Source organism: Dendrobates tinctorius, unplaced genomic scaffold (genome assembly GCF_039654945.1).
Source record: "Dendrobates tinctorius isolate UK_male_01 unplaced genomic scaffold, ASM3965494v1 ptg000059l, whole genome shotgun sequence".
NCBI classification, from domain to species: Eukaryota; Metazoa; Chordata; class Amphibia; order Anura; family Dendrobatidae; genus Dendrobates; species Dendrobates tinctorius.
In genome coordinates this window covers 18620928-18644055 of record NW_027361727.1, presented here as the reverse complement: position 1 = coordinate 18644055, position 23128 = coordinate 18620928, and the positions used below count along the sequence as shown (strand labels likewise).

The window sequence follows — 23128 nt, the reverse complement described above, 5'->3', positions numbered from 1 at the left end:
AAGCGCAAATAGGGTCTTATCAAACGTTACACAAAGTTGCCCACCAAGAGAACTACTCACCTGGTGAGAGTGAAGGAAAGACATATTAATGGCGGCTGCTGCAGATCCACAGGTCAGTGCAGGACCTGGTTGAAGCATACACTTAGGTAGGAAGGAAGGATCATCCCCGCGCTGCCGCAAGAAGAATTCCAAAAATTGTAGAGGTTCCAGCGTGGTTTATTCTACGCGTTTCAGGGTTCAGGTGACCCCTTCATCTGGACATACCACAATATTTGGGTACCATCCGCAAATGTTCTGCTTACTTTTCACATGGTGGGCACAGCCACATGCGGAAAGTAAGCAGAGCAATGCATTCCTATGGGTGCGGGATCGCCGCGATTCCGCAAAATAATGAGCATTCTACGGATTTTTCTGCGATGCGATTCCGCCGCGGGAAAATCCGCAGCATTAGCACAGCATTGCGGAATCCCATAGGATTGCATGGGATGCTTTTTCTTTGCGTTTACGAGGCAAAATCGCGCATTAAAAACCGCCGCGAAAACACAAAAAAATGCTACGTGTGAACACAGCTTTATAAGCGATTATTGGAGCCATGAAAATCATGGAAGATTAAAGAATGTACATGCTGGTAAAGCTAAATTTCCCATACAATTAAAAGTTCACCTACTGGGATGAATTGGGATAGAAGAACCTGCAGTCTGCTGATATAATGTGGGAACAGCGTATTTCTATACAGTACAGCCGTACATGTACGCACCGACAGGATCGTGTGCTGAGGGACGAGAACTGAAGAGACAAATTTGATCTTGGGACGTGTTTTTTTTTTTCTTTTTCCTCCACCCCACGTGTGAGGTAAAATAACGTGTAGCCGGAAGCGTGGAGCAAATATCGCGATAACACAGCCAGGACTGTTCCTCCTCTCATTTGAGCGGACGTCGCCCTGCACTGAGCACATCTGCCCGCCGCCGCCATCTTTCTCTCTTTCCCTCACGGTAGCTACAAAAATGAGGGACACCATTAAGATTTTCGTCGGTAACGTGGAACACCGGACCACGCAGGAGGAGCTGACCGAGCTCTTCCAGAAGTACGGCATGGTGGTGAGCTGCGCCGTCATGAATCGGTACGCCTTCATTCACATGCGGGCGTCGGACAGCGCCACGAAGGCGATCGAAGAGCTGAACGGCCGCGAGGTCAACGGCAAGAGACTGGTGGTCGAGCTGTCGAAGCCCCGACCCCAGAACACCTGGAAGATATTCATTGGCAATGTCGGTAACGAATGCGATGCCTCCGAACTCCGAGCATTGTTCGAGACGTATGGGAAAGTGGTAGAGTGCGATGTGGTGAAAGGTAATGAGGAAGGGAGGCTGTGTGTGAGGAAAGGAAAATGGCCGCCCGCGCGCTGGGTGACACAAGATGGCGGCCGCTTGTCTGACTGGATCCGTTCATCGTGTTTGTAGTCGCCTTCTCCCCGCGTTTCTGTGTTGCTGCGTCTATTTAACCCCCTTCTAGTGTGGCCCGTGCCCAGAAGAAGATGGCTGAGGGACCCACAAGCCGCCGTGTTGTTTAACCATATTCGTCAATCGACGTTTCAGTTTGTCGTCACGCGCGTAATGTCGACGTCCTCCTGTGAGAAATTGATGTTTCGACGTTGTGTAATGCGTCCGAAATCAAATGGTCGCCGTTCGTGCAGTTTCTGGAGATGCGTGTAACGTCATCCTGTGCAGAAGGGTGTAGTTCGACGTCATGTGGTGCGTCCTTATCGCCATTAATCCAGTTTGCGCTTTTGTGTGAGGAAATCGCGGAGTGCGCGCCATTAATTTCCCCATTCACGCCTCAGCGTAGTTTCTGCGTTCCTCCTTCACCCTGTGAGGTGCGATGCATCCGGAGGTTTCCCCTTAATGTTTCCTGACCAGTACGGAGCGAGTAGTAGGCCGATGGTGTAGGGTCACTGTGGCCCAAAGGCTGGCTATTCACACACCAGTTGATGATCAGAGTTTTATATTTTTTCAAGGAGAAAATCCTTATTGGAGACTTTTTTATTTGTACGGCATAATCTGAGAAGCCCGCCCCCATAGAGGTGTTTTTTGTTTTTTTTTCCCTATAAACCCTTCTAAAAAAAAAAAGAAAATGTTGTGGTCTTTTGATAGGACAGTTTGGTGCAGATTCCTCCTATTGGATCCACTTTGGGCATCATGCACCCCACCATGTTTTTATCAGGGCCTCTTAAGGAAACGGGCTCAACAAAAACCCTCTTCATATGAGCGTGAATATGGATTTGCTATAGAAATAAGTAAGACTTTTTTTCCCAAAGATTTTTAAAGGGAACATGTCAGCTGTTTTGGCGATATAAGATGCGGTCAGGGCTTATCTACAGCATTCTATAATACTATAGATAAGACCCCCCCCCCCCCCCATTAGAGTTGAGCGACTTTGGTCGGATCGGGTTTCGTGAAACCCGAATGAAACAAAATAAGTTTCAGATGAAACTCGTCCGACTAGAGCAAAAAAAGTCGGAGTTTCGTCCGACTTTTATTTCCCATTGACATGCATTGGGGTCGGGTTTCGGACGAAACTCCGACTTTGTTTTGCTCTAGATTCACTAGTAGGATTTTTTATGGATTAAAACGTGCGCTGCCAGACCATCACTCCTCACAAATTGTGTGCTTAATATATTTATTTCCCAACGCGTTTCGAGGTCATAAAACCTCTTCCTCAGGGGATGACATGTCAACCCGACCCCAATGCATGTCAATGGGAAATAAAAGTCGGACGAAACTCCGACTTTTTTTGCTCTAGTTGGACGAGTTTCATCTGAAACTTATTTTGTCTGGCAGCGCACGTTTTAATCCATAAAAAATCCTACTAGTGAATCTGAAGATTTATGGCCACAGCGTGGTCATTTGGATGTGCAGCAAGCTGACCGCGTTCCTTTATGCCTGTTACTCTCCTATATACGGTGAGTATAAATTATTGTTTGTTATCTTGGTTTTCTCAGATAAGACCCTATTGCGCTTTTTTCCTTGCAGTTTGTTTTGCTCTAGTCGGACGAGTTTCATCTGAAACTTATTTTGTTTCATTCGGGTTTCACGAAACCCGATCCGACCAAAGTCGCTCAACTCTACCCCCCATCCAACCTGTAAGATAAGAAAAATAAGTTTAATTATACTCACCTGGGGGGGATATTGTCCAATGGGTTTATAATGCTGTAGATAAGCCCTGAAAGGCAGTGGCCACATCTTATTTAAAGGCTCCCTTTAAAGCGTTCTTCGAGGATTTTTGAGTAGGAAATCTTTAGAAACTCAGCGTAAAATTAATCTTGGGATGTGTGTGTACCGTATATAGTCGTGTATAAGCTGAGATTTTCAGCACTTCGTGTGTGTGTGTGCTGAAAACACCCCCTCGGCTTATACATGAGTCATTGTCCAGAAAGCCAGCAGGGGAGCTGCGGCAGGAGCCGGCGGCTGTGGCACAGTGACAGCTGCTGCCGCCGGCTTCAAGAAGATATCATACTCACCCTCCTTGTTCCATCTCTGTGCCGGCAGCTCTTGCCCTGTGCTGAGCGGTCACGTGGTACCGCTCATTAAGGTAACGAATATGTACGCTTCTTCACTCCCACAAGCGTGGAGCTCATATTCATTGCCTTAATGAGCGGTACCACGTGACCGCTCAGCGCAGGAGAGCTGCTGCACCAGGACAACGGAGATGCAGCAACGGCACAGGGAGGGTGAGCCATGAACACAAAGCAGAACGGGTGGGGGGGAGCCACACATAACAGCAGGGGGGGTGGGAGCCTCACACAGCAGGATACGGTGGGGGGGGTGGGAGCCACACATAGCAGCAGGATGGGAGGAAGCCACACATAGCAGCAGGACACGATGGGGGGGGGGGGAGCCTCACGTAGCAGGACAGTGATGAGGGGACATTACATACCCAGCTTATACTCAAGTCAATAAGCTTACTCAGTTTTCCATGGCAATATTAGGTGCCTCAGCTTGTACTCGGGTCGGCTTATACTCTAGTATATGCGGTATGTTTGTGTTTTTTTTTGTTTTGTTTTTTTTGGGGGGGGGAAGGGGGGGAGTGAATCCACTTAGAGAAGCTTCTCAAAGCATTTTTTCATTTGTCTGGTAAATCCACTTTGCTGATCTGATAAGGATTTGTTTTAAGTGCTCTTTGCCCCTTAAGATGGAAAAATGGTGACATGTTGCTTCCTTGAGAGAGATTCCACTTGAAATCTGCTTTAAACTTGATATATGAAATCAAAGGGCTGAATTTTTTATTTTTTTTTTAAAAAGAAAAATCACGTTGATTTAAAAAGGGAAAATTTAGCCCTAAATGCTATGTTTCCTGAAGCACTTTCTGCTTGAAGAGGGCAAAGGTTTTATCCACCTCCAAAAATAAACTCCTGTACACAGCCTAACAAGATGAGTAAAAGATAGAGCTGATCGCATTGATTATCATGGGCCTGCTGCGGCGCCGGGTCAGTAGTCCATGACTGTTGGGTGGGAGCCCTGAGAACCTCCTCTTACCTGCTGCTGTTCACGGCTCCTCCTTTGATCAGCCAGCCTGGCACGACGTCTTGTGTGTTTGTATTGCTGTAGTTATGACTTGCGCCATGCCGACTATCCAGAAGTGTAGCTGGGGATGCTGGCAGGTAGGAGCTGGGTCGCAGGGCTCCAGTTCAGTTGCCAAAGACTGCTCACATTGCCACAGAACCAGGGTCCAGCGAATCCAATCGCTCATCTCTAGTAAATGCCTTTACGATACCTGCATTTTGCGTTACATATTCTGTACATGTATTTGTATTGTTTGGAGTTTCATCTCTATTAAGAGCGCCACTGTCTTCGCAGCCCCTTGTTCATTATTGCAGCTTGTGTGGAGAGATGTGGGTAGCCTGTCAGGGAGGTTAGTTTTCTAGTTAACCATGCATTGCCCAAATATTAGAACATATCCATGCAACGTCTCGGGCCTGTATGGTTGCCTCAATAACTGCACTGCCCGGTTTCCGATCCTCTGCATCTCTCTGCATCTGATGTAATGCTGGATGTCATGGAGGAAAGTGGTGGTACATTTAATTGGTTTTCTCATCTCAGATATTCACGGCATGCCTACAGGATATGCTATAAATGTCTTATAGGCGCAGATCACAGAAGTTTGAGCTGCAGCTGCCTTATGTCAAGTTATTGAGAATGGATAGTTGGCCGCACGTGCGCAGCTTTCTATTGACTTCTGTTGGAATTCTGAAAATTGCATAGTGATGTGAGATCGCTGAAGTTCCCATAACCTGTGGATATAATGTAAATGTCTGAGAAGGAATAGCCCTTATGAAGGCAACCTTTTTATAGCTTTTACTGATTGCTCCAAAACTACAATTGTAGCACTTTAAAATGAAAGACAATTATGAGAAATCCCAATTAAGTAGGCTTAATTACGTAAATGAGTCTGGAAGGTGCAGTTGGGTGTGATGACGCACTTCTACGTCTCGTCTGGTCTCTGTATTCCCCACTTAGTGCCGCTCTGTGGATGAAAGCTTGTATCTATTACATCATGTCCATGCGCAGGAAATGCTCAGTTTGGTCTTTTCATTGCATCTGTGAAGTATCTGCCACACAGCAGAGGAGGATGGCTGGAATTGAGTGGACACGCCCCAGTGCACTTGCAGCCTCATTTACATAACCTTCAAAAGTTTGTCTCTCCCTGTTGGAAGAACACTTTGGGGGTCATAAAGGTATCAATTGTCTTATATTTAGAGCTATGTAAATTGAACCACCAGCAGTTGCATCTGCATATGTAGACACACTGCCTAACAGACCTCTGTGTTATTACGTTTTTTGTAAAGATCTGTTTGTGTATTTCTAAAGTTTATTTTTGATATGTAAATGAGTGCTTTGACTAGTCGAGGGGGCATTGGTGTCCCAAGACTAGTCTGCCTACTGAGCATGTTATCACTACTGTATGGTCGTGATAACATAACTTACATGAGCCAGCGACATTGCAAGCACCATAGTTAATTGCGCATGCGCGCAGCTTTCTCGCTCATCATTGTTCCTCTGGAGCCGGGTGTATGTGTCCCAGCTTCAGAGAGGTACACTGCGCATGATTGGGAGTGCAGAGATTTCTGATCATGCGCAGTGCGCCTCTCTGAAGCTGGGACACATACACCCGGCTACAGAGAATCAATGGTGAGCAGGAGAGAAGCCGCAGTAAGTATGGTGCTTGCAATGTCGCTGGCACAAGTAAATCATGTCGTCACACCCATAGGGGAATGATAACATGCTATGGGGGCCAACTTGTCTGGGAACAGGAATGCCCTCTGAACTAATCAAAGCCGTCCTTTACATATCATAAACTGATTTTACAAATACTGTTTCTAAAGATCTGTTTATGCATGTAATATAGCACAGGGACGGTTAGGCAGTGAGTCTACATATGCAGATGCATCTGCTGGGGACCTAACGGTTTCCCTTTTTAAGAAAAATAGTTTTATGACCTCTTCTCCTTTGGCGAAAGTGGAACAATCCCTGGGTAACAAGTTATTCAACGTGTCATACGGTTCAGTCAGCTTCAATATTAGTTTTTGTTATTCAACTCGTTCACGTCCAAAGTGAAAGTGATTCTAAGGCTGTGTGCACACGCTGTGGATTAGGTGCGGATTTTGTAAAATCCGCAGGTGAAACCGCAGGTCAAAATACCTGCTGTTTTACCTGCGGATTGCTCCGCGGTTTTTCATCTCCTCAATGGAGGAGATGGCAAACCGCAGGGGAATCCGCAGAAAGAATTGACATGTCAATTCTTTCTGCGGATTGAAAACCGCAGATAATCCACGCGGAAAATTCCGCACCATCTGCATTGCGGTTTTTGATTCCCATAGGGAATCATGGTACTGTACACCGCAGCAAAATCCGCAGCGTGTGCACACAACCTAAGGACGCGATCAATTGCCTTATAGCCAACATCTTCCTGCAGTATTAAATGGCGACTCTCTGAAAAGCATTTTGCGTTCGTGCACTTACCAAATGCTCCTGAAGTATAGTAAACATTTTCTTGGGCTGTTATTTTGCAAACCAAGACCAAAAGTGTTATTCTGTCCTCTGTTTCTGCCTGTGAAGCTTTTCTATACTGAGTGTCCCTGCAAAAAAAGTGTTCCTTGTTGTATAGGTTTTTTTTTTCTTTTGATTTCTATGCTCAACATATGCATCTACCCTGACAGCAGTGTCAGGCGTATGCGTCCCCCTTCCCCTCCCCGACAATTGTTCAGCTGATTTCCCCTCCCAACAAGCGAGCAAAACGCTCATGTGTCTGGCGAAGTAAATTTTTTTTTTTTTTTTTTTTTTTTTTTTTAAATCTTTTGGTTTTCTGAAAAGGTAATCATTCTCTGCAGCACATGGCCCTACGTAAACAGCACGTGCTACTGAGAATATTGACAGCCTATGTGCACTGAACGATCTATTGCTTATTGTTTTGGGAATATATTTAATGGGATCTGCCTGTCCAAACCGGCTATTGCAAAGTGTAAACCCAGCATTGGTCTCTGCAAATGTGCATTGCTGGCTCTGTTGGATGCCTCCATTCTGATGGAAAGAATAGCTCTGTATATTGCGCTGATATTCCCACCAACACAGCTTATACCGCAATAGACTCTATTTTAGGTCAGTGAGGTCTGTGAGTTTCCAGTGTCTGATGTGATAGATCTGGTTATGCAGATATGAGAAGAGCAACTAGATTTAACGCTGTTCATCATACAATTACACCTAACATTAAGTAGATATTATACAATCCGACTCCTTGGTTAATTTGGGGCTTGGAGATTGTTCACTATGGGTCTTTTCTCCAGCATTGTGCATTTGATCTATGGCCTATGACATACATTTGAAAATATTACAATGTAGGTATTTAATAAATTCTGAAAGATGTATAACATATTTTCTTCTTCCTCTCCTTGTATGCTACTTCATCAGACTTTGCGTTCGTTCACATGGAAAAAGAAAGCGACGCTAGGGAAGCTATCGACAAGCTGAATGGCAGAGATATAAGAGGCAGACGGATTAATGTGGAGATGTCCAGTAAGGCTAATAAGCCTATGAGCGGTATTGATAGCGGTCGCTCACGTAGGTCTTATGAATTCCGAGATGTACCACAGAGCCGCGCTGAGGCATATAACCGCAGGAGAGCAACAGAAGCGACTTACGCGTCCTATGCCCTGAAATCGCCATATGAGCATTATGTTGGAGATTCTGATCGATATGATGCTTACGACAGCAGATTGCGTCCACCTTCCCCGATGTACTACTCGCGAGACAGGAGTCCCATGCGAAGGTCGCCCACGAGAGCATACTATGAGGGAGCCCTGACCTCCACTGCACTTGCACAGAAGTATCGTACTCCAGCAACAGACTATGCTGCCTATTCATCCGCCTATGGGGTCCAGACAACTCCGTCATTGTCGGCCGCCTATAGTAGTCAGACTTCGGCGTTGTCTTCTGCCTATGCTGCTCGTGCTGCTGCTGCTGTGAATCAGACGGGATATGAGAGTCAGACCGCCGCTGCATATGGTGCAGACGCCGCTGCATATCATGCCCAGGCAGCTGCAGCTTATCGACAACAAGCTCTTGCCACAGGATACGCTGCACAAATTCCTGCAATGGCGTCGTCCTACACCACCCAGACTGCAGCCAACCCTTATGGATCTGTTTCCACCACTACTCCCTATGCGCCGGCTACTGCATATCGCCAGCAGCAAGGTACCACCTATGACCCCTCCCAAATCTCCGGCCTTGGGACACAGGCTGCTTATTCATCCCTTCAGGCTACCAATGATGCGCTCATGTATGAGCGCACCTGTCTTTCACCGCCACGAAGCGCTACCACAGATAGCTTCAAGAAAACGGCAGATGCTTATAAAAGGTAAGTAAAATCAAGTAAGCTAGTCTGGGTTGACATTACCATTAACATAAGATCCAAAGAGGTGAAAAAGGAATGTGTCATTTTTGCCCTTAGCAAGGAATGGGCATTTTTTGTTTTTCTTTTATTAAGCTAGCCCAAGAAAAATTATTGCTAGGTTTAGAAGCAACTTACAAAAGTTAGGAGCCTGTGGTGACATGCTGTAGGCTGGAGTTACTTGAAAACTGGGAAAGGCTTTAAAGGGGACCTGTCAGCAGGATTGTGCACAGTAACCTATAAACAGAGTCAGGTCGGCGCCGTTAAACTAATTTAAAATACCTTGGTTGGTGAAATTCATCTTGTATTTTGGTGTGCATACAATCTTTTGATCGCCCGTTATTGCATTTTAATGCAATGTTGTGGCGACCAAAAAAAAAAACGTAATTCTGGCGTTTTTAATGTATTTTTTTTTTTCCCTGCTATGCTATTTAGCGATCGGGTTAATCCTTTTTTTTTTTTTGTGTGTGTGTTTTGAAAGGGGGGTGATTTCTATGTATCTATCTATCTCATAGAGACAATGCTCAGAGCGCCTCTATGTAGCAGAATTACTCCGTTGCTATGAGCGCCAACAACAGGGTGCAATCCGGCATCAACAACCATAGAGTTCTCAACCTTTGGTTGTCATGCTGACACACCGGTGACCCGCGATCACGTGATGCGGGTCACTGGTCAGTGTATTTCCGGCTGAATGGCCGGAAGTGCTTGTTAAAGGCTAGTTAAGGCTACTTTCACATTTGCGGACAGAGGAGCTGCGGTCTTCTCCGTGAAGCTCCGCCCACTGCTGCACCTACTCCGGTCAGCTCCGCCTACGGCTGTATACTGCAAGCAGCTTGCGTACTCTATCTTTAACATTGGGTACACAGGTCGTGCGGATGCCTCCGCATGCATCGTTTTGACGATGCGGCGATCAAAACAAATTCTAACATGCTGCATTTGACGCCGGTCGCCGCATCGTCAAAATGACGCATGCGGAGGCATCCGCACAACCTGCGAACCCGATATTAAAGATGGGGGGGGTACGCAGGCTGTATGCGGCCGTAGGCGGAGCTGACCGGAGGAGGTGCAGCAGTGGGCGGAGCTGACCGGAGGAAGTCCGTAGCCTTCCACAACTCCTCTGTCCGCAAATGTGAAACTAGGTTAACAGCTGAGGGCAGAACTTTATTCTGCCCGCGGCTATTATGGGCAAATGTCAGCTGTTCAAAACAGCTGACATGTCCCGGCTTTGAGGTGGGTTCACTGCCGGAGACCTCAAGGCGAGGGAATACTGCCATCGGATGTATTATTCCGTCCTATGGTACCGCCATCGGACGTACTATTCCGTCCTATGGCAGTAAGGTGTTAATCTTTATTTTCAGTTTTGTGTTATGTTCATGCTCTGGACAGTCCTGGAGGAGTTGGGGGGGGGGGGGGGGGGGGGGGTCTTCATGTGGTGCTCTGATTAGGTATTCATCATGCAGACTGCTGACAGATCCCTCAGTTTCCTGCTCTCTGGTTTGCATAATGAATACCTGTACATGCTGAAGAAAAAAAAAAAACGCTTCTGCAGGCAGGTGCCAGCCAGGGGACCTGTGCTACAGCATAACCGCATGTTTAGTGTACAGTTAATAAGTATTCTTGATGTTCTTGAGCAAATGTGAAAACAAAAAAAAAAAAAAAAAATTTCAAAATGGCGCCTTCGCAGTAGCAGCTTTCGGTGTGTGTGTGTATATAGAGATCCGAAAGCTATTACGCAGGTGTCATCTTGATGGAGAAGGGGAAATAAATTTCTTCCTCCAAGATGGAGATCGCTGAGATCTGCTACTGCGCCGGCACGGGCGGCGCCATCTTGGAGGAGGAAAAACTGGACACTAAACATGTGATTATGCTGCAGCGCATGTCCAACTTGTGGCTCCTGCCTGCAGAAGTGTTTTGTTTTTTTTTTTTTTCTACAGTATGTGCAGGTATTTATGCAAACTAGAGGGCAGCAGGTCGGTGAGGGATCAGTGACCTGTCGGCAGTCTGCATTATGAATACCTAATCAGAGCACCACCTAAAGACCTCCCTCCAGGCCCACCCTGCAGAATGGTCATATCATTAACACCAAAACTGAAAATAAAGATTTAAAAAGCAACCACAAAACGGATTTCATCAACTAAAGTATCATTTTATTCAGTTTAACGGCGCCGACCAGACACTGTCTGTAGGGTACGGAGCACAATCCTGCTGACAGGTTCCCTTCAAACATCAATTGCAATGTAGTCAAGCTAGAACTCCCCTTGGTAAGATGAGCAGTACCCTTCTTTCCCACTGTCCTACACTGCCTCTGTCATTTCTCCAGTGACCAAAGAAAGTCCTCCCCCTTTTTTTTTTTTCTCTCCTTGTAATCTATCCCTTAAGCAAACTGGGTGCTCTACTTGTAACTTAGACTCTTGCTAAAACATCTCCCACGTTTTTTTCCGCACCTCTTGATTTCCCTCTGCTGTGCGTTCTGTGTGGACAGCAGACTATTGAATATTTGTATTCTGCAGTATATTGTGTAAAAGTGAGGAAAGTTATAGTTTCCTTAGTGTGTTATTCTACAGAAAGTAGTATAAATCTTTTAGATCTGTAAGGTTAGCGCTTTTAGTATCAAATAATATGCAGCTCTCAGTGAATTGTTGGATCTAGGGACTTTTTTTTTTTTTTTTTTTGCCTTGTATGTTTTAGGCTCTAATGTTAATAGAGGGAGTAAGTCATTGTCACCGATGGTGACGTGACCGAAGAGTGCCAACATAGGAGTATCACAAGTTGTTCTGCCATCTGGCTGTTCTCTGTACAGTTCAGTTACAGATAAGAAGTTGTATGTTGGCAACCTCTGTTACCTAGCATCTAATCAGTGTAGCCTTGTAAGACTGGAGGAGTTTTCAGATTTGAACTATTGAGCTTCAGCTGCAGTCTAGTGGATAACTTTGCATTGTTCATAACTAGGTGCAGATATCGCCTGATGATCACTATGTAAAACCCCGCTACAGTCTGGTAGTAGTACTGTTTAACTGCATAATAAAACTTTCTCGTTAATAGCTTTGGAGGACAGAGGGGCTCGATGTTTCTGATACAGTGCTCCAAATCCCCTTCACATATATAGGTAAATAACTGATTTATCCAACTTACTAATACTATTTAACCAGTAATTAAAGGGTCATTCACAAATCCATTAATCTCCATGATTAATGGATTATTTGTGGGAATAAATATATGGGAATATCTGCCTCTATGGGAGACACTGGGAACAGCCAGTCTGTGCTATGCTCTTTCTAGAATTCACTTTTATGGGAGTTTTAGAAATGGCGTAGCCGGTGCCTGCCATGTTTCCGGATCCGCCACCTCCTGTGAACAGCACATGGTGATTAGATATTCCTATCTTTGGAAGTAAGTTCTGAATTGGGGGGGGATGTAGGTGGGGTGATCTTTCTTACATTTTGTGAAGAGATGCAAGATGCAATACACACTGTGTAAAAAAAGAAATAAAAGGTTCTGACCGCCTGCAGCCACCAATATAAAATGTTTAAATGCTTTTATTTTTGAGTTTAAGCAATGAAATAAAATGTTTACTGAACTTTTCAGTTGCTTTTCATGTTCAACGAGGGATGTGAGAGCCTGGCTTTATACGTCACTGTGACAACATCAAGCTGGTGAAGGCACCATTAACTTATTAACAGTATGCAGTAAGCTCCCCCTAGTGCCAGCTGCAGGCTGACAGAATTATATTACGGATATTGTCTTTGTATATGCTGGGAGTTTGGAGCTCTGTCGCAGAAAAAAATAAACTCTGCCACCTTACAAAAATATGTAGGAACTAAACGGCACCTAGTTTTGTCCCCTTTTTATTGCAAAATAAGCAGAGAGGCTGAGGTCACACAAAGTTTACTGTGCCACACACATGATTAGGCCACGTTCACATGTTCAGTGTTTTACCTCAGTATTTGTAAGCCAAAACCAGGAGTGGAACAATCAGAAGAAAAGTATAATAGAAACCCATCACCACTTCTGGATTTATCTCACACACCTGGTTTTGGCTTACAAATACTGATGTAAAATACTTAAAATACTGACCAAATACTGAACGTGTGAACATGGCCTTAGAGGAATTCTTGCAGAGATCTTTGTAGACCTTCTAATTGTTTGTCTTCCATATGCTGTACTTCGTCTTAGTCACAATGCTACATGTAGTAATGTCAGGACTGAAGCGATACTGAAAACTCATTTAGGCCACATTCACACATTCAGTATTTTATATTTTTGTAGTATTAAAAAAACCTTTTGTGTTTCGACCGCAGGATCGCCCACTGACCGCCGTTACTCTGAACTATCTGATTATCGCCGTTTAGCACAGAAGCCACAGGATTCCTTCCGCCGATCGCCGTCCAAGGCTCAAATGGATTTTCGTCACACCGCCGAAACACAATCTGACTATACTCAATATGCGGCTTATAATGATTAAGAGCAGCACAAGCACCCAGCTTTCCATGACACATGTAACGGCATCTTTGGGGGCATGTCTGACAAGTGTTTTTAGAATATAGGGTGACTGTTAACAACAATGTCTCTCAAGTGCATATGGTAACATAAAAGTCACTGTTGCCGCTCACAACTAGTCAGTTTTCAAGTTATCTAATTAGTTTTGATGGGCACTGACATGTTTTGTTACAGCCCTTTCACGATTTTTTTTTTTTTCTTTGTGTACATACATGGACAAGCTAGGTATAGATATGGCATTAAGGCTTTCTTGATCAGTTCTCAGTGTTTTTTCTTTCATATGAGGAGAAACCTTGTCTCACTTTTATTTTCACACGTCAGGTATTGGGGATAGGGGGCTTGGGTGTTTACTTCACTCAGTTATATATTCAAAGCTTGTGCCTGTAATTTGACATGGAGTAAAGGAGGGAAAGGTTTGCCACAAAACAGGAAAAAATTGCATACACCTATGCACTGCTCCCCAGTATCTGAAATATTTTGATCACAAAAAAGTGTTTGAGCCACGTGTTATTTTTTTTTTTTTTTAATTAAACCTTGTGGCGCAAGATGAACCTAATTTGTATGAAACCAAGAAGTTGTTGACAGTTTGAGACCAAACAGCTACCTGCTGCAATAGGAGCCAATTTTTTTATTCTCTGCATTGGCTGCAAAATTATATATTTTTATGTAAATGCGTAGTATTTCGATCCATATATAATTTTAGTGCTAACTGTAAAATCCATGCAAGATTTTCTGGTCATTTATCGATTTATATTTTATTTTCAAGCTATCCTGTTGTATTTTTCCTAAACAAATGCAATTAAACTTTCCATAATTGATTTTTTTTCCTAGAATTTATTAACATACATTCATTCTTTCCTCTTCAGATCACAGCCACTTTGCCTAAAGTTTAAGCTGGTGATATGATACTAATGAAGTAGTGTAGAAAAGACATATGTTATGGTCCCTGAACCCCTTCACTTGATTCATTGGTGTTTTGCATGTTCTGTAAAGTGCTCTCCTTGTCTGCCTCTTTTGGATTTTATATTGCTCATATTTCACCCTGCATTTTCTTCCACTGTACATCAGCAAAGCATCACCTGATCTGCTACCTCCTGGTATGATAGCATATTTGGAAGTATATAATAAACGAAGATACCATAAAGAAACAGTCATGGAAGCTGAACTGGGATCTTCATTATATCTGTGTGACAGGAGCTGTGTAATCATCATCAGTCATACTGATACAAACTTCTGTGCACCTTTTCTGCTTAGTAAGCAATAAGGCTAGTTTAAGACTAGCGTTTCCGGGTGCAGGGCTGCAGCTAAACCCCGGCCGCACCCCTTCCTGTCATCTCTCATCACATGACTGTGTATGCGATCAGCGTACCCTATACTTAGCGTTGGGTGCGCTGGTCTGATTTTGCTGGCGCTGCGCACAAAAACGCGCTGTTACATTTTTGTGCTCTGGGCGCAGCGCCAGCAAAATCAGACCAGCGCACGATCAGTGCGCCCAACGCTAAGTATAGGGTACACTGATCGCATGCACAGTCATGCGATCGGAGGAGATGACAGGAGGGGGTGGGGCTTAGTGGCGGCCCTGCGCCCGGAAACGCTAGTCTGAAACTAGCCTAAGTGTGTGGAACAGTATGCAGTTTTAGACAAACAGGTAGGAGGGCACCATGGAAAAATTCTATGCTATATAAAGCAAAAAAGTGATCAACCTGAGACATCATAAAATATACTGCAACCTATAGAAGAAAGGACCATGCCACAGAAACGGGGACCACTATATATTGCAATTAGAAAATATAATGTTATTAAAGTGTACAAAACACGCCAAACCACACAAGGTATAAAAACATTTAAAAACTGCGTGATGAAAAAACATCCATTACAACAAATGGCCCAGCCGACAAAGAAATGGTGTCAAATCCAATCCTGTCACAAATTCTCAAATATGTGGAGAATAAGAATTAAAAAAAAATTGCTATTGTTGATCAGACCGAAGGTGGACTTGAAGGTGTCTTGCACATTCTTGCTCTATTGCCACAACATATTTTATTCAAACCATGACTTTAATAGCCTTCTCTCCAAAAAAAAGTATTTTTTTTTTATGTATTAATTTTGAAGGGCCTAAAATTCTGCATAATATATTGCTCAAAGAAATAAAGGGAACACAAACAGCCTGCTGCAAATGGAATCGTGTTCCCTTTATTTTTTTGAGCAGTATAGTTTACCAGCCCCTGAAGAAGCCACGCTCATGGCGACACGCGTCGGCCATTCATTTGCCCCACCAGACAGCACTAACAAGCTGGTCTTGAGTGATAGGCATCTCCACCTGGACCTTTGCAGTGACGCTGCAGGTAAGCCATCCCTGTCTCGTCTGCCTCATACCTATTTTCTTTGTATTTCACCACCCCGCTTCTATTATGAGAATAGCAACTTAAGTAATACCTTAAAGAATAAATAACCATCAGGGCACATATGAGATGGATATATATAACCAAAACCAAGGTATCGATCTACGGGAGATTTTTGTACCTGGAAAGATTAAGAAAGTCACTGGATCTCCTGCTTGGTGTGAATAAGGTTTAAGATACCGTATCTACAAGGAAGGAAAATAAAATGAATTTGTCTTAGTAAATCTATCCCAAAAAACTGCTAAATTGTGTATAAAACTTTTATTCCATTATATAAAATCTCCATAAAGGTCCAAAACCAGAGAAGGTAGACAACGGAGGGGATGGCGAATACAAAAAGACCGCCTACCTTTTATTTTTGGACCTTTTTTTTATTTTTTTAATAGTTTGTCAACTTTTGGGATTGACTTGCTAAGCAGCATTTTTTTTTTTTTTGTCCTTCCTGCCGTGCAAGCTTCCTGTTGTCTCTTGCCCAGCCCATATCCATGCAAAGTATCTACAGCCCACAATATCCTGGATGTGGTGGGAGGTAGCTCCCATTTCCCATTGGTTATATGCTTGTTGGGATGATGAGGAATGTGGGGCGCTACAAATACTGTTGTATCAATCTTGAATCCTCTTACAAGTGACGTCACTGCGACAGACAAAATGTGTGGATTACCATATACCTAATGAGTGATCTCCCTCCACAACCAGGATCGTACTGTGGGCTGTGGATACCTAGCACCTGATTGCTGGAGATCCAGAGACATATTTCCACATAGAAAAAAAAACTTCAGTAGATCGGTACTTGGTTTTGGTTATATATCCACATATCCTCCAATATTTATTCTTTATGGTTTTATATACTTATTCTCATTTTTCTAGATTGTGATATCGAACTGCAAAGGGACATTGAAATAGGTGTGCCTAGTGATTATTTTTATTTTATTCACCTTCAGTATTAAAATGAAGCAAGAACAGATATTTAACAGACAGTGAGCTATTGAGATAAAGTAATGCTTGCTGGGTGGCATCACTAAATACCTCTGACTAACCAGAAAAAAAAAAGTTTCCACGTAAAGGCTATAGGCCATGACTGGGAAATTCAATGGCAAGTAAAATAATGGAACCAACAGATAAATACTTTCAGACGTGGGGGAACTTGAAGTTCCACCGAGTCTGTGAGGGCTGTTGAGCGAAGCAGAGGATGCGTTTTAGGGGTGTGGCTGCAGATTAGAGCATAGTTAAAACATAATATCATAGTTTAACATAAAAGCATAGTTTGGTGGTTTCCTTTCTAGTTTTCCATTGCCTTTTGCTTTTATCTGTACTGTTTATCCCCATTTAATATGTGCTCTATGCTTTCAGGTGTGCATCTTGGGAGATGTACGCATGTCGTGAACTTTCATTTGAGGGTTAATATATCTGTGCTGAGCTAGTTACATGTTTGGAAGCCCAGGTAATGGATGTAAACAAGCAGCGTGCAACACTCGGGAGCATTGCAAACCTGGTGAGAAGTTTAGAGATCACTGAGTGAGCATGCTCTGGCGGGGGCCAGTGGTATGGAGGTGGGGAAGATCAAGACCCAAAAGTGGGTAGCTGGGTATCAATAGAGGGTAAGGGGGAATGTGTCAGGTAGCCCAGTACTGATCTGGCACTACCTAGTAAATATGCCTTTGTCGACTACAGGCTCTACGGTAGAGAGAGGCTGCACTTCAATAGAGAGGGTGGAGCTGTGCTGGGGAAAAAAAAAGGTCAGACGCATGGAGTAGCTGGTAAACAAGGATCTGGGGTGGTGAAGGTAGGATATTTATGCAAATAATGGGATAGATAGGGTCAATGAGGATTTAGTGGGGCTGGGATATGCAAGGAAAGTGGGGAGGTGATTAGGAGGAATAAAGGTTCTTAGGCCGGGTTCACACATGCAAGAAACAAGGCCGAGCCTCGCATGTTAATACGCGGCACTCGGAACGGAGTGTGCAGCTGCATAGCAATACATGCAGCCGCACGGTCCACTCTTGAGTGCCGGGTATTAACATGCGAGACTCGGCCAAGTGTCTCGCATGTGTGATCACGGCCTTATAGTGATTGCTGGCAAATGCAAGAAGTCTTGTAAGGAAAATGAATAAACTGGTGACTTGTCAGCCACTGATTACTTTGCGGTGGGCATTATGGATACTTGGCTGGATGAAAACCATGACTGGGTGACAAAAGTAGAGGGTTACACTACTTTCAGAAAGAACAAGAAAGGCAAAAAAAGTTGTGTATTTTTGTCTAATCCAACTTAAGACCTCTGCTCAATGATGACATGGAGGGGGGGGGGCTGAGATAAATGTAGAGTTGGTATAGGGATGGCAATAATGGAAAGCTGCTAATTGGAGTTTGCTATAAGCCTCCTAATATAGCTGAGCAGGTAGAGGATGAAATGCAGCAAATTTAAAAGGCAATTATAATCAAATGTATCCAAACAGAAAGCATATTTAGAAAATAAAGCAATTTGGAACAGTTACTAAAGATAGACAAGTAGGCGACAGGTAATAAAGGACTCTCCACAATATATGAATCCTTAAGCAACTTGGAGTCAAAGAAAGTCCAAAAAAAATTCATATAAAAATGTAACAAAATTTATTTCACAAAAAAAAAAAAAAAATCACAAAAGACATGATAATACAAAGGTAGAGAATAAAAAGTACAACAGAAAAAAGTGATGGCACAGGATGCCACAAAATGTCAATCTCATACAGAAGAGTGTAGGGCATGGGTAAGGATGAGCTAGTATCCCTATGGACAGGGTATGTCAGGAAACTAATATCCATAATGTAAGGAAATAGACCTGGGCATAGCAGATGGCATTGTGCAGTAGTGACCTATTGAAAGGTCTCATAGTAATATGAGTGGTATCCAATCAAATATGTATAATGAACTAATATTAACCTAGTATAAACATAAGAAGGCAAAAGTAAACCACATGAAGGAGAATAGTAGCTAGAGGATTAGGTCATGACGCAGTCATCCTCCCCATAGTAGCCCTTGTGAGAGAGCACAGCAAAAGAGTAGCCCCAACGTGCATTTTTGTGATTTTTTTTTTTTTTTTTTTTGGCTGAAATAAAGTTTAAATTTTTATATGAATGTTTTTTTGGACTTTCTTTGACTCCAAGTCGCTTATAGGATTCAAATTTAAAAGGCAGCAAATAATGCAGTCCTTATTTTGAGGGGGATTTTAACTATCCAGACATTCAAAGGGACATAGAATTTTCTGCTTGTGTTAAAAGCTGCAAGTTCAAGACAATAACCTCTCAGTTGGTCGATGAACAACCAGTGGAGATAATTTTCTGGATACGGACCTGTCAAATTTCAGATCTACAGGTCCTTGAACATTCAGGATGCAGTAACCATAATATAAGTTTCAATGTAATATTCAGTTAAACATTTCAAAAGGGAAATGCAAAAGCCTGGAACTTAAGGAAAGCTGATTTCAACAAGTTAAGGGAAGAGCTTAATCGTGGAGACTAGGACCATCTCAAGGTAGCAGGGGATACTGAACATAAATGGGGCATGTTTAACCCTTTTCTGACATCCAACGTACTTTTCCTCCATGTGACCCAGCACAATTTGACCATGTACAGAATAGTACGTCATCGTGATCGTCCTCGCTCATGGGGGGTTGGCGCGGCCGATCGTAGCCGGGTGTCTGCTGATTCTCACAGCTGACACCCAGCACTTTAACCCCTGAAATACTGTGATTGAACAACGTAGCATTCCGGGAGCCGGCGCAGGGCTGACAGCCCCTCTGCCTTTGGATCGGAGACCCCGTTACGTGACGCAGGGTCCTGATCGTTGCCATGGTGAGACGACATCCTGCTCACCAGAGATGGGAAACTTGTTGATTATGCGCAGCGCAAGTGTAAGGTTCAGCCAGGACTGTAGTCGTGGCTGAGGACTCTGGGGCAACAGTGTCCTGGCCTCCCCTCACATAGACATGACAGCTTCCTGTCAGCATTACCTGCAGCTCCATTCTTAGGGCTTTCTGTAATGCGCTGCACGTTCTCAGACGATGTGGAAAAACCGTCACAGTCCCGATTAACTAACAGCTTTACTCATTTTTGTACGCAGCACATTTTCTTTACAGTGGTTACCTCAGATACCACAGTGCACAATTCTGTCTCTTTCCCTATGCTCTCACTGTCTTCCTATAGCATATCTCCGGGACGTCCCGTTCAGCATCACAGCATCCTCTCTGTCCAGCTTCACTATTTTTGGTAGTTCCCTTGTCTGTTTCACCCCAGTGCTGTGATCTGCGCTGCTGTGTTCTGCAGTGTTGTCATCTGTGGCCCTTAGGCCCTGGACGGCTGGACCCGTGTCTTTAACGTTACAGAGCTTACTGCCCAGTCAGGGCACTCCCGCCCAACTGATTCAAATCTCAGCTGTTCCTCAGCTTAACAGCCGTTATCTCCTCCTACTTAAACTATTTACAGGCTGAGTATGCGCTCCTCCCCCATCTAGTGACCTAACTGGAGTACTACGCTTTCCCTACAACTATAAGAGTAGTTCTACATAGCATTAACATAAATATACATTACACTTTTATCCCTTAAGGTAATAGAATAGTGTAGCAGTACCTATGTGACACACACATAATGGTAATACACATGAAAGTGTAGCAGTACCAGTAAAATACGAGAAATATACAAGATAGACCAATAACATTTTCCATTCCCTTACATTCTCCCTTTAACTATGGTCGTCCCTGACCATTCCCTACCCACTTTATTCTTTACAGTCAATACTCCACGCAGAGAAGAATTTTAAAAATAATTCAACTTAGCTCAACATGAGTAATGTTCTTATTAAATTCTTACACTTTCTTATCAGAGGTGCCTGGCTCACAGTCCTCCAGGTCACCTACAGTCCAATAAAACTAGCCGTGGTAAGGAACGTTTCTTTCCATGACAACGTTCATTGAACTCCGGTCCCATCCGTCCAAGGGACACAAAAATGTGCCATGTATAACGTCCACAGTATTTGGGGTTGGGCTCCCCCTTCCTTTGAGGGTGGCATTGCCCTTTGTGTCATGTGCGCTGCCTGTCCTGAAAACAGTCGGCTGCTGAAGCCGCTTGTAATGTAGACTACAGTCCTAGGGCATGATTCTGCTTTCCAGCAGAAAGGGCGCAACAAAAAAAAATCAACATTCACTTGAGGCCGTCCGGCCATACTGCACCCGGCTAATGGGGTGCATTGGGGCTTTTCCACCCGTAGGGATGCGGTACAGTCCCTATTTCAGTTGGTGCAACGAGCACATTAGTGAGGACACGGAACAGTCTCATTCAGAAGCAATTCATCGGCATGCGTCCCGTACCGGTTCATTAAAGCGAATCTGACCTGATTTTAGCCCTATAAGCTGCGGCCACCGCCATCAGCATTATTCTGTAATGCTGTAGATGAGCCCCCGATGAAACCTCATCAGGGGGCTGTGGGTGTCACGGTCCGGTCTGGCGCCTCCCATCTTCATACGATGATGTTCTCTTTGCTTCGGCGCTGGCGTACTTTCTCTGCCCTGTTGAGGGCAGAGTAAAGTACTGCAGTGAGCAGGCTCTGGGAAAGGTCAGAGGGCCTGCGCACTGCAGTACTTTACTCTGCCCTCAACAGGGCAGATAAAGTACGCCTGCTCAGGAGCCGAGGGAGAAGCAAGGAGGAGGACCAGACCGAACGCCAGTGTGAGTATAACTCTTTTCTTACTTTCAGGTTACATCGGGGGCTTATCTACAGCATTACAGAATGCTGTAGATAAGCCCCGATGGCTGTGGCCGCAGCTTATAGGCCAAAAATGGGATGACAGATTCCCTTTAACTCCCAGGCTCTGGGCTTGGGCTGATGAGATCTCTGCAGCCGCAAGAAATGTGGCCTGCCAGGGCAAGACTGAGGCAGAACTAGATGAAGCAGTGCCCCAGGGATAGGGAACTGACTGAGCCTGCCTGGGGGTAGGGAAAGGGCTCTTTGCTGTGTGATGAAACCGTGATGCACCAAATGAAGCGCTGTCATTGGGCGTGGGCCTAGACTCCTGGGTCTAATGAACTAGGGGCGGACCATGAAGCACGGGACCGCTATACAAGGGCCCACTGCCCGGGATGGGAGGCCGAATGAAAGGAAGGACTTCAGTAATGAGGGGTACATCAGCTGCAGCACCGCTCAGTCGCTCGAATCGGGCCCACTCTTCCTCCCATTTTACAATGTTCGATAGTGGAGGGCGTGGTCATGTTTCATTTAGCCACACCCACCATGGGCAGGTCAGCGATGGCTGACAGACTTACGCGCTCTTTTTTTGGAAGACATGCCCACAAAGGGCGGAGTCAATTGTCGTTTTCTCATGACGCCACTCACCGCCATCTTAGTCACTGAGGCGTGTTCAATCCCACATAAAGGTTTAGGCATATCCAATAAAGAGCTCACTTTCTGTATTTCAGTCTCTACTCTTTGCGGCATCTCCGGATGACAGTATGGCAATCCACATCAAATCTTCCAGAGTTTCCATAGCATCTGAGGCACTTGTCACTTTTCTCACATCTCCAGTCTCATCTTTTTTTGTCACATCAGTTTCATCTTTTCCTGTCACATCAGTGTCATCTTCAGCACTCCCACGCTGCATGAGCCATCAACGAGGTAAGGGAGTCTGAAACCTGACCACCACTGAACAAGACACAGAAGGTGAAACGTTAAGACTGGGTCAAGAAGTATCTGAAGACAGATTTTTCAAAGGTTTTAAGGACTATGGAGGTATTATGACCGCTTTCCAAGAGTCAAAACTTTTTTTTTTATTGTTTAATTTTCTGTCAGCATAGTTGTACAAGGGCTTGATAAGGGCCAGATAAGTTTTTGATTTTAATTACAACCTTTCAGTTCAACTTATAATGTATCGGAAAAACAAGTCCGTACTAAATTAAATATTTTTTTTTGAGTTTAATGTTTATAGCATTCATTGTGCTGTGTGAATGATGTGTTAACTTTATTCTATTCATCAGTTTGCATGAAAGACCAGACCAAAGCATTAAATGACAACAAGGTCAATAATACTGGTGAAAATTTATCGATCAAGTATTTGAGTGTACAAGTGTAGGAAGAACAACCAGATGACAAAGCGAGCGCACAATACAAGTGGCAAATAGACATTCAAAATTCAAATCAATAATGATAAATACATATAATTAAACAAATCAATAAATAGCTGCTAGTTATCCAAACTAATATGATTGACTACACTCATATAGGTAACATGACAACCTCCTAAAGTGCTGTAAAGTATAAAGGAAAATTGT

The 23128-nt window shown here is 44.0% G+C and overlaps 1 protein-coding gene across 3 annotated transcripts; it reads left to right on the top strand.

The window, feature by feature from the left end:
• Nucleotides 1-876: 876 nt before the first annotated feature.
• Nucleotides 877-13381, top strand: LOC141092385 (RNA-binding protein 14-like). Of its 3 annotated transcripts, none has more exons than XM_073578498.1 (4): nucleotides 885-1347; nucleotides 7959-8904; nucleotides 11980-12043; nucleotides 13236-13374. In XM_073578498.1, the coding sequence occupies exons 1-3, from the start codon at nucleotides 1005-1007 to the stop codon at nucleotides 12041-12043; spliced, it is 1353 nt and encodes a 450-aa protein (XP_073434599.1). In that variant the 5' UTR covers nucleotides 885-1004; the 3' UTR covers nucleotides 13236-13374. The 3 variants fall into 3 exon arrangements, with proteins under 3 accessions (XP_073434597.1, XP_073434599.1, XP_073434598.1); XM_073578497.1 differs by lacking the exon at nucleotides 885-1347 and adding an exon at nucleotides 1400-1748; XM_073578496.1 differs by lacking the exon at nucleotides 11980-12043 and having other exon boundaries at nucleotides 877-1347; nucleotides 13236-13381.
• Nucleotides 13382-23128: the final 9747 nt, after the last annotated feature.

Bases quoted from the DNA above. Each gene is read 5' to 3' on its own strand.
- LOC141092385 (XM_073578498.1), top strand. From the start codon at position 1,005: ATGAGGGACACCATTAAGATTTTCGTCGGTAACGTGGAACACCGGACC. The intron at 1,348-7,958 runs GTAATGAGGAAG...CTACTTCATCAG, and splicing joins AGAGTGCGATGTGGTGAAAG to ACTTTGCGTTCGTTCACATG. The intron at 8,905-11,979 runs GTAAGTAAAATC...TCTCGTTAATAG, and splicing joins ACGGCAGATGCTTATAAAAG to CTTTGGAGGACAGAGGGGCT.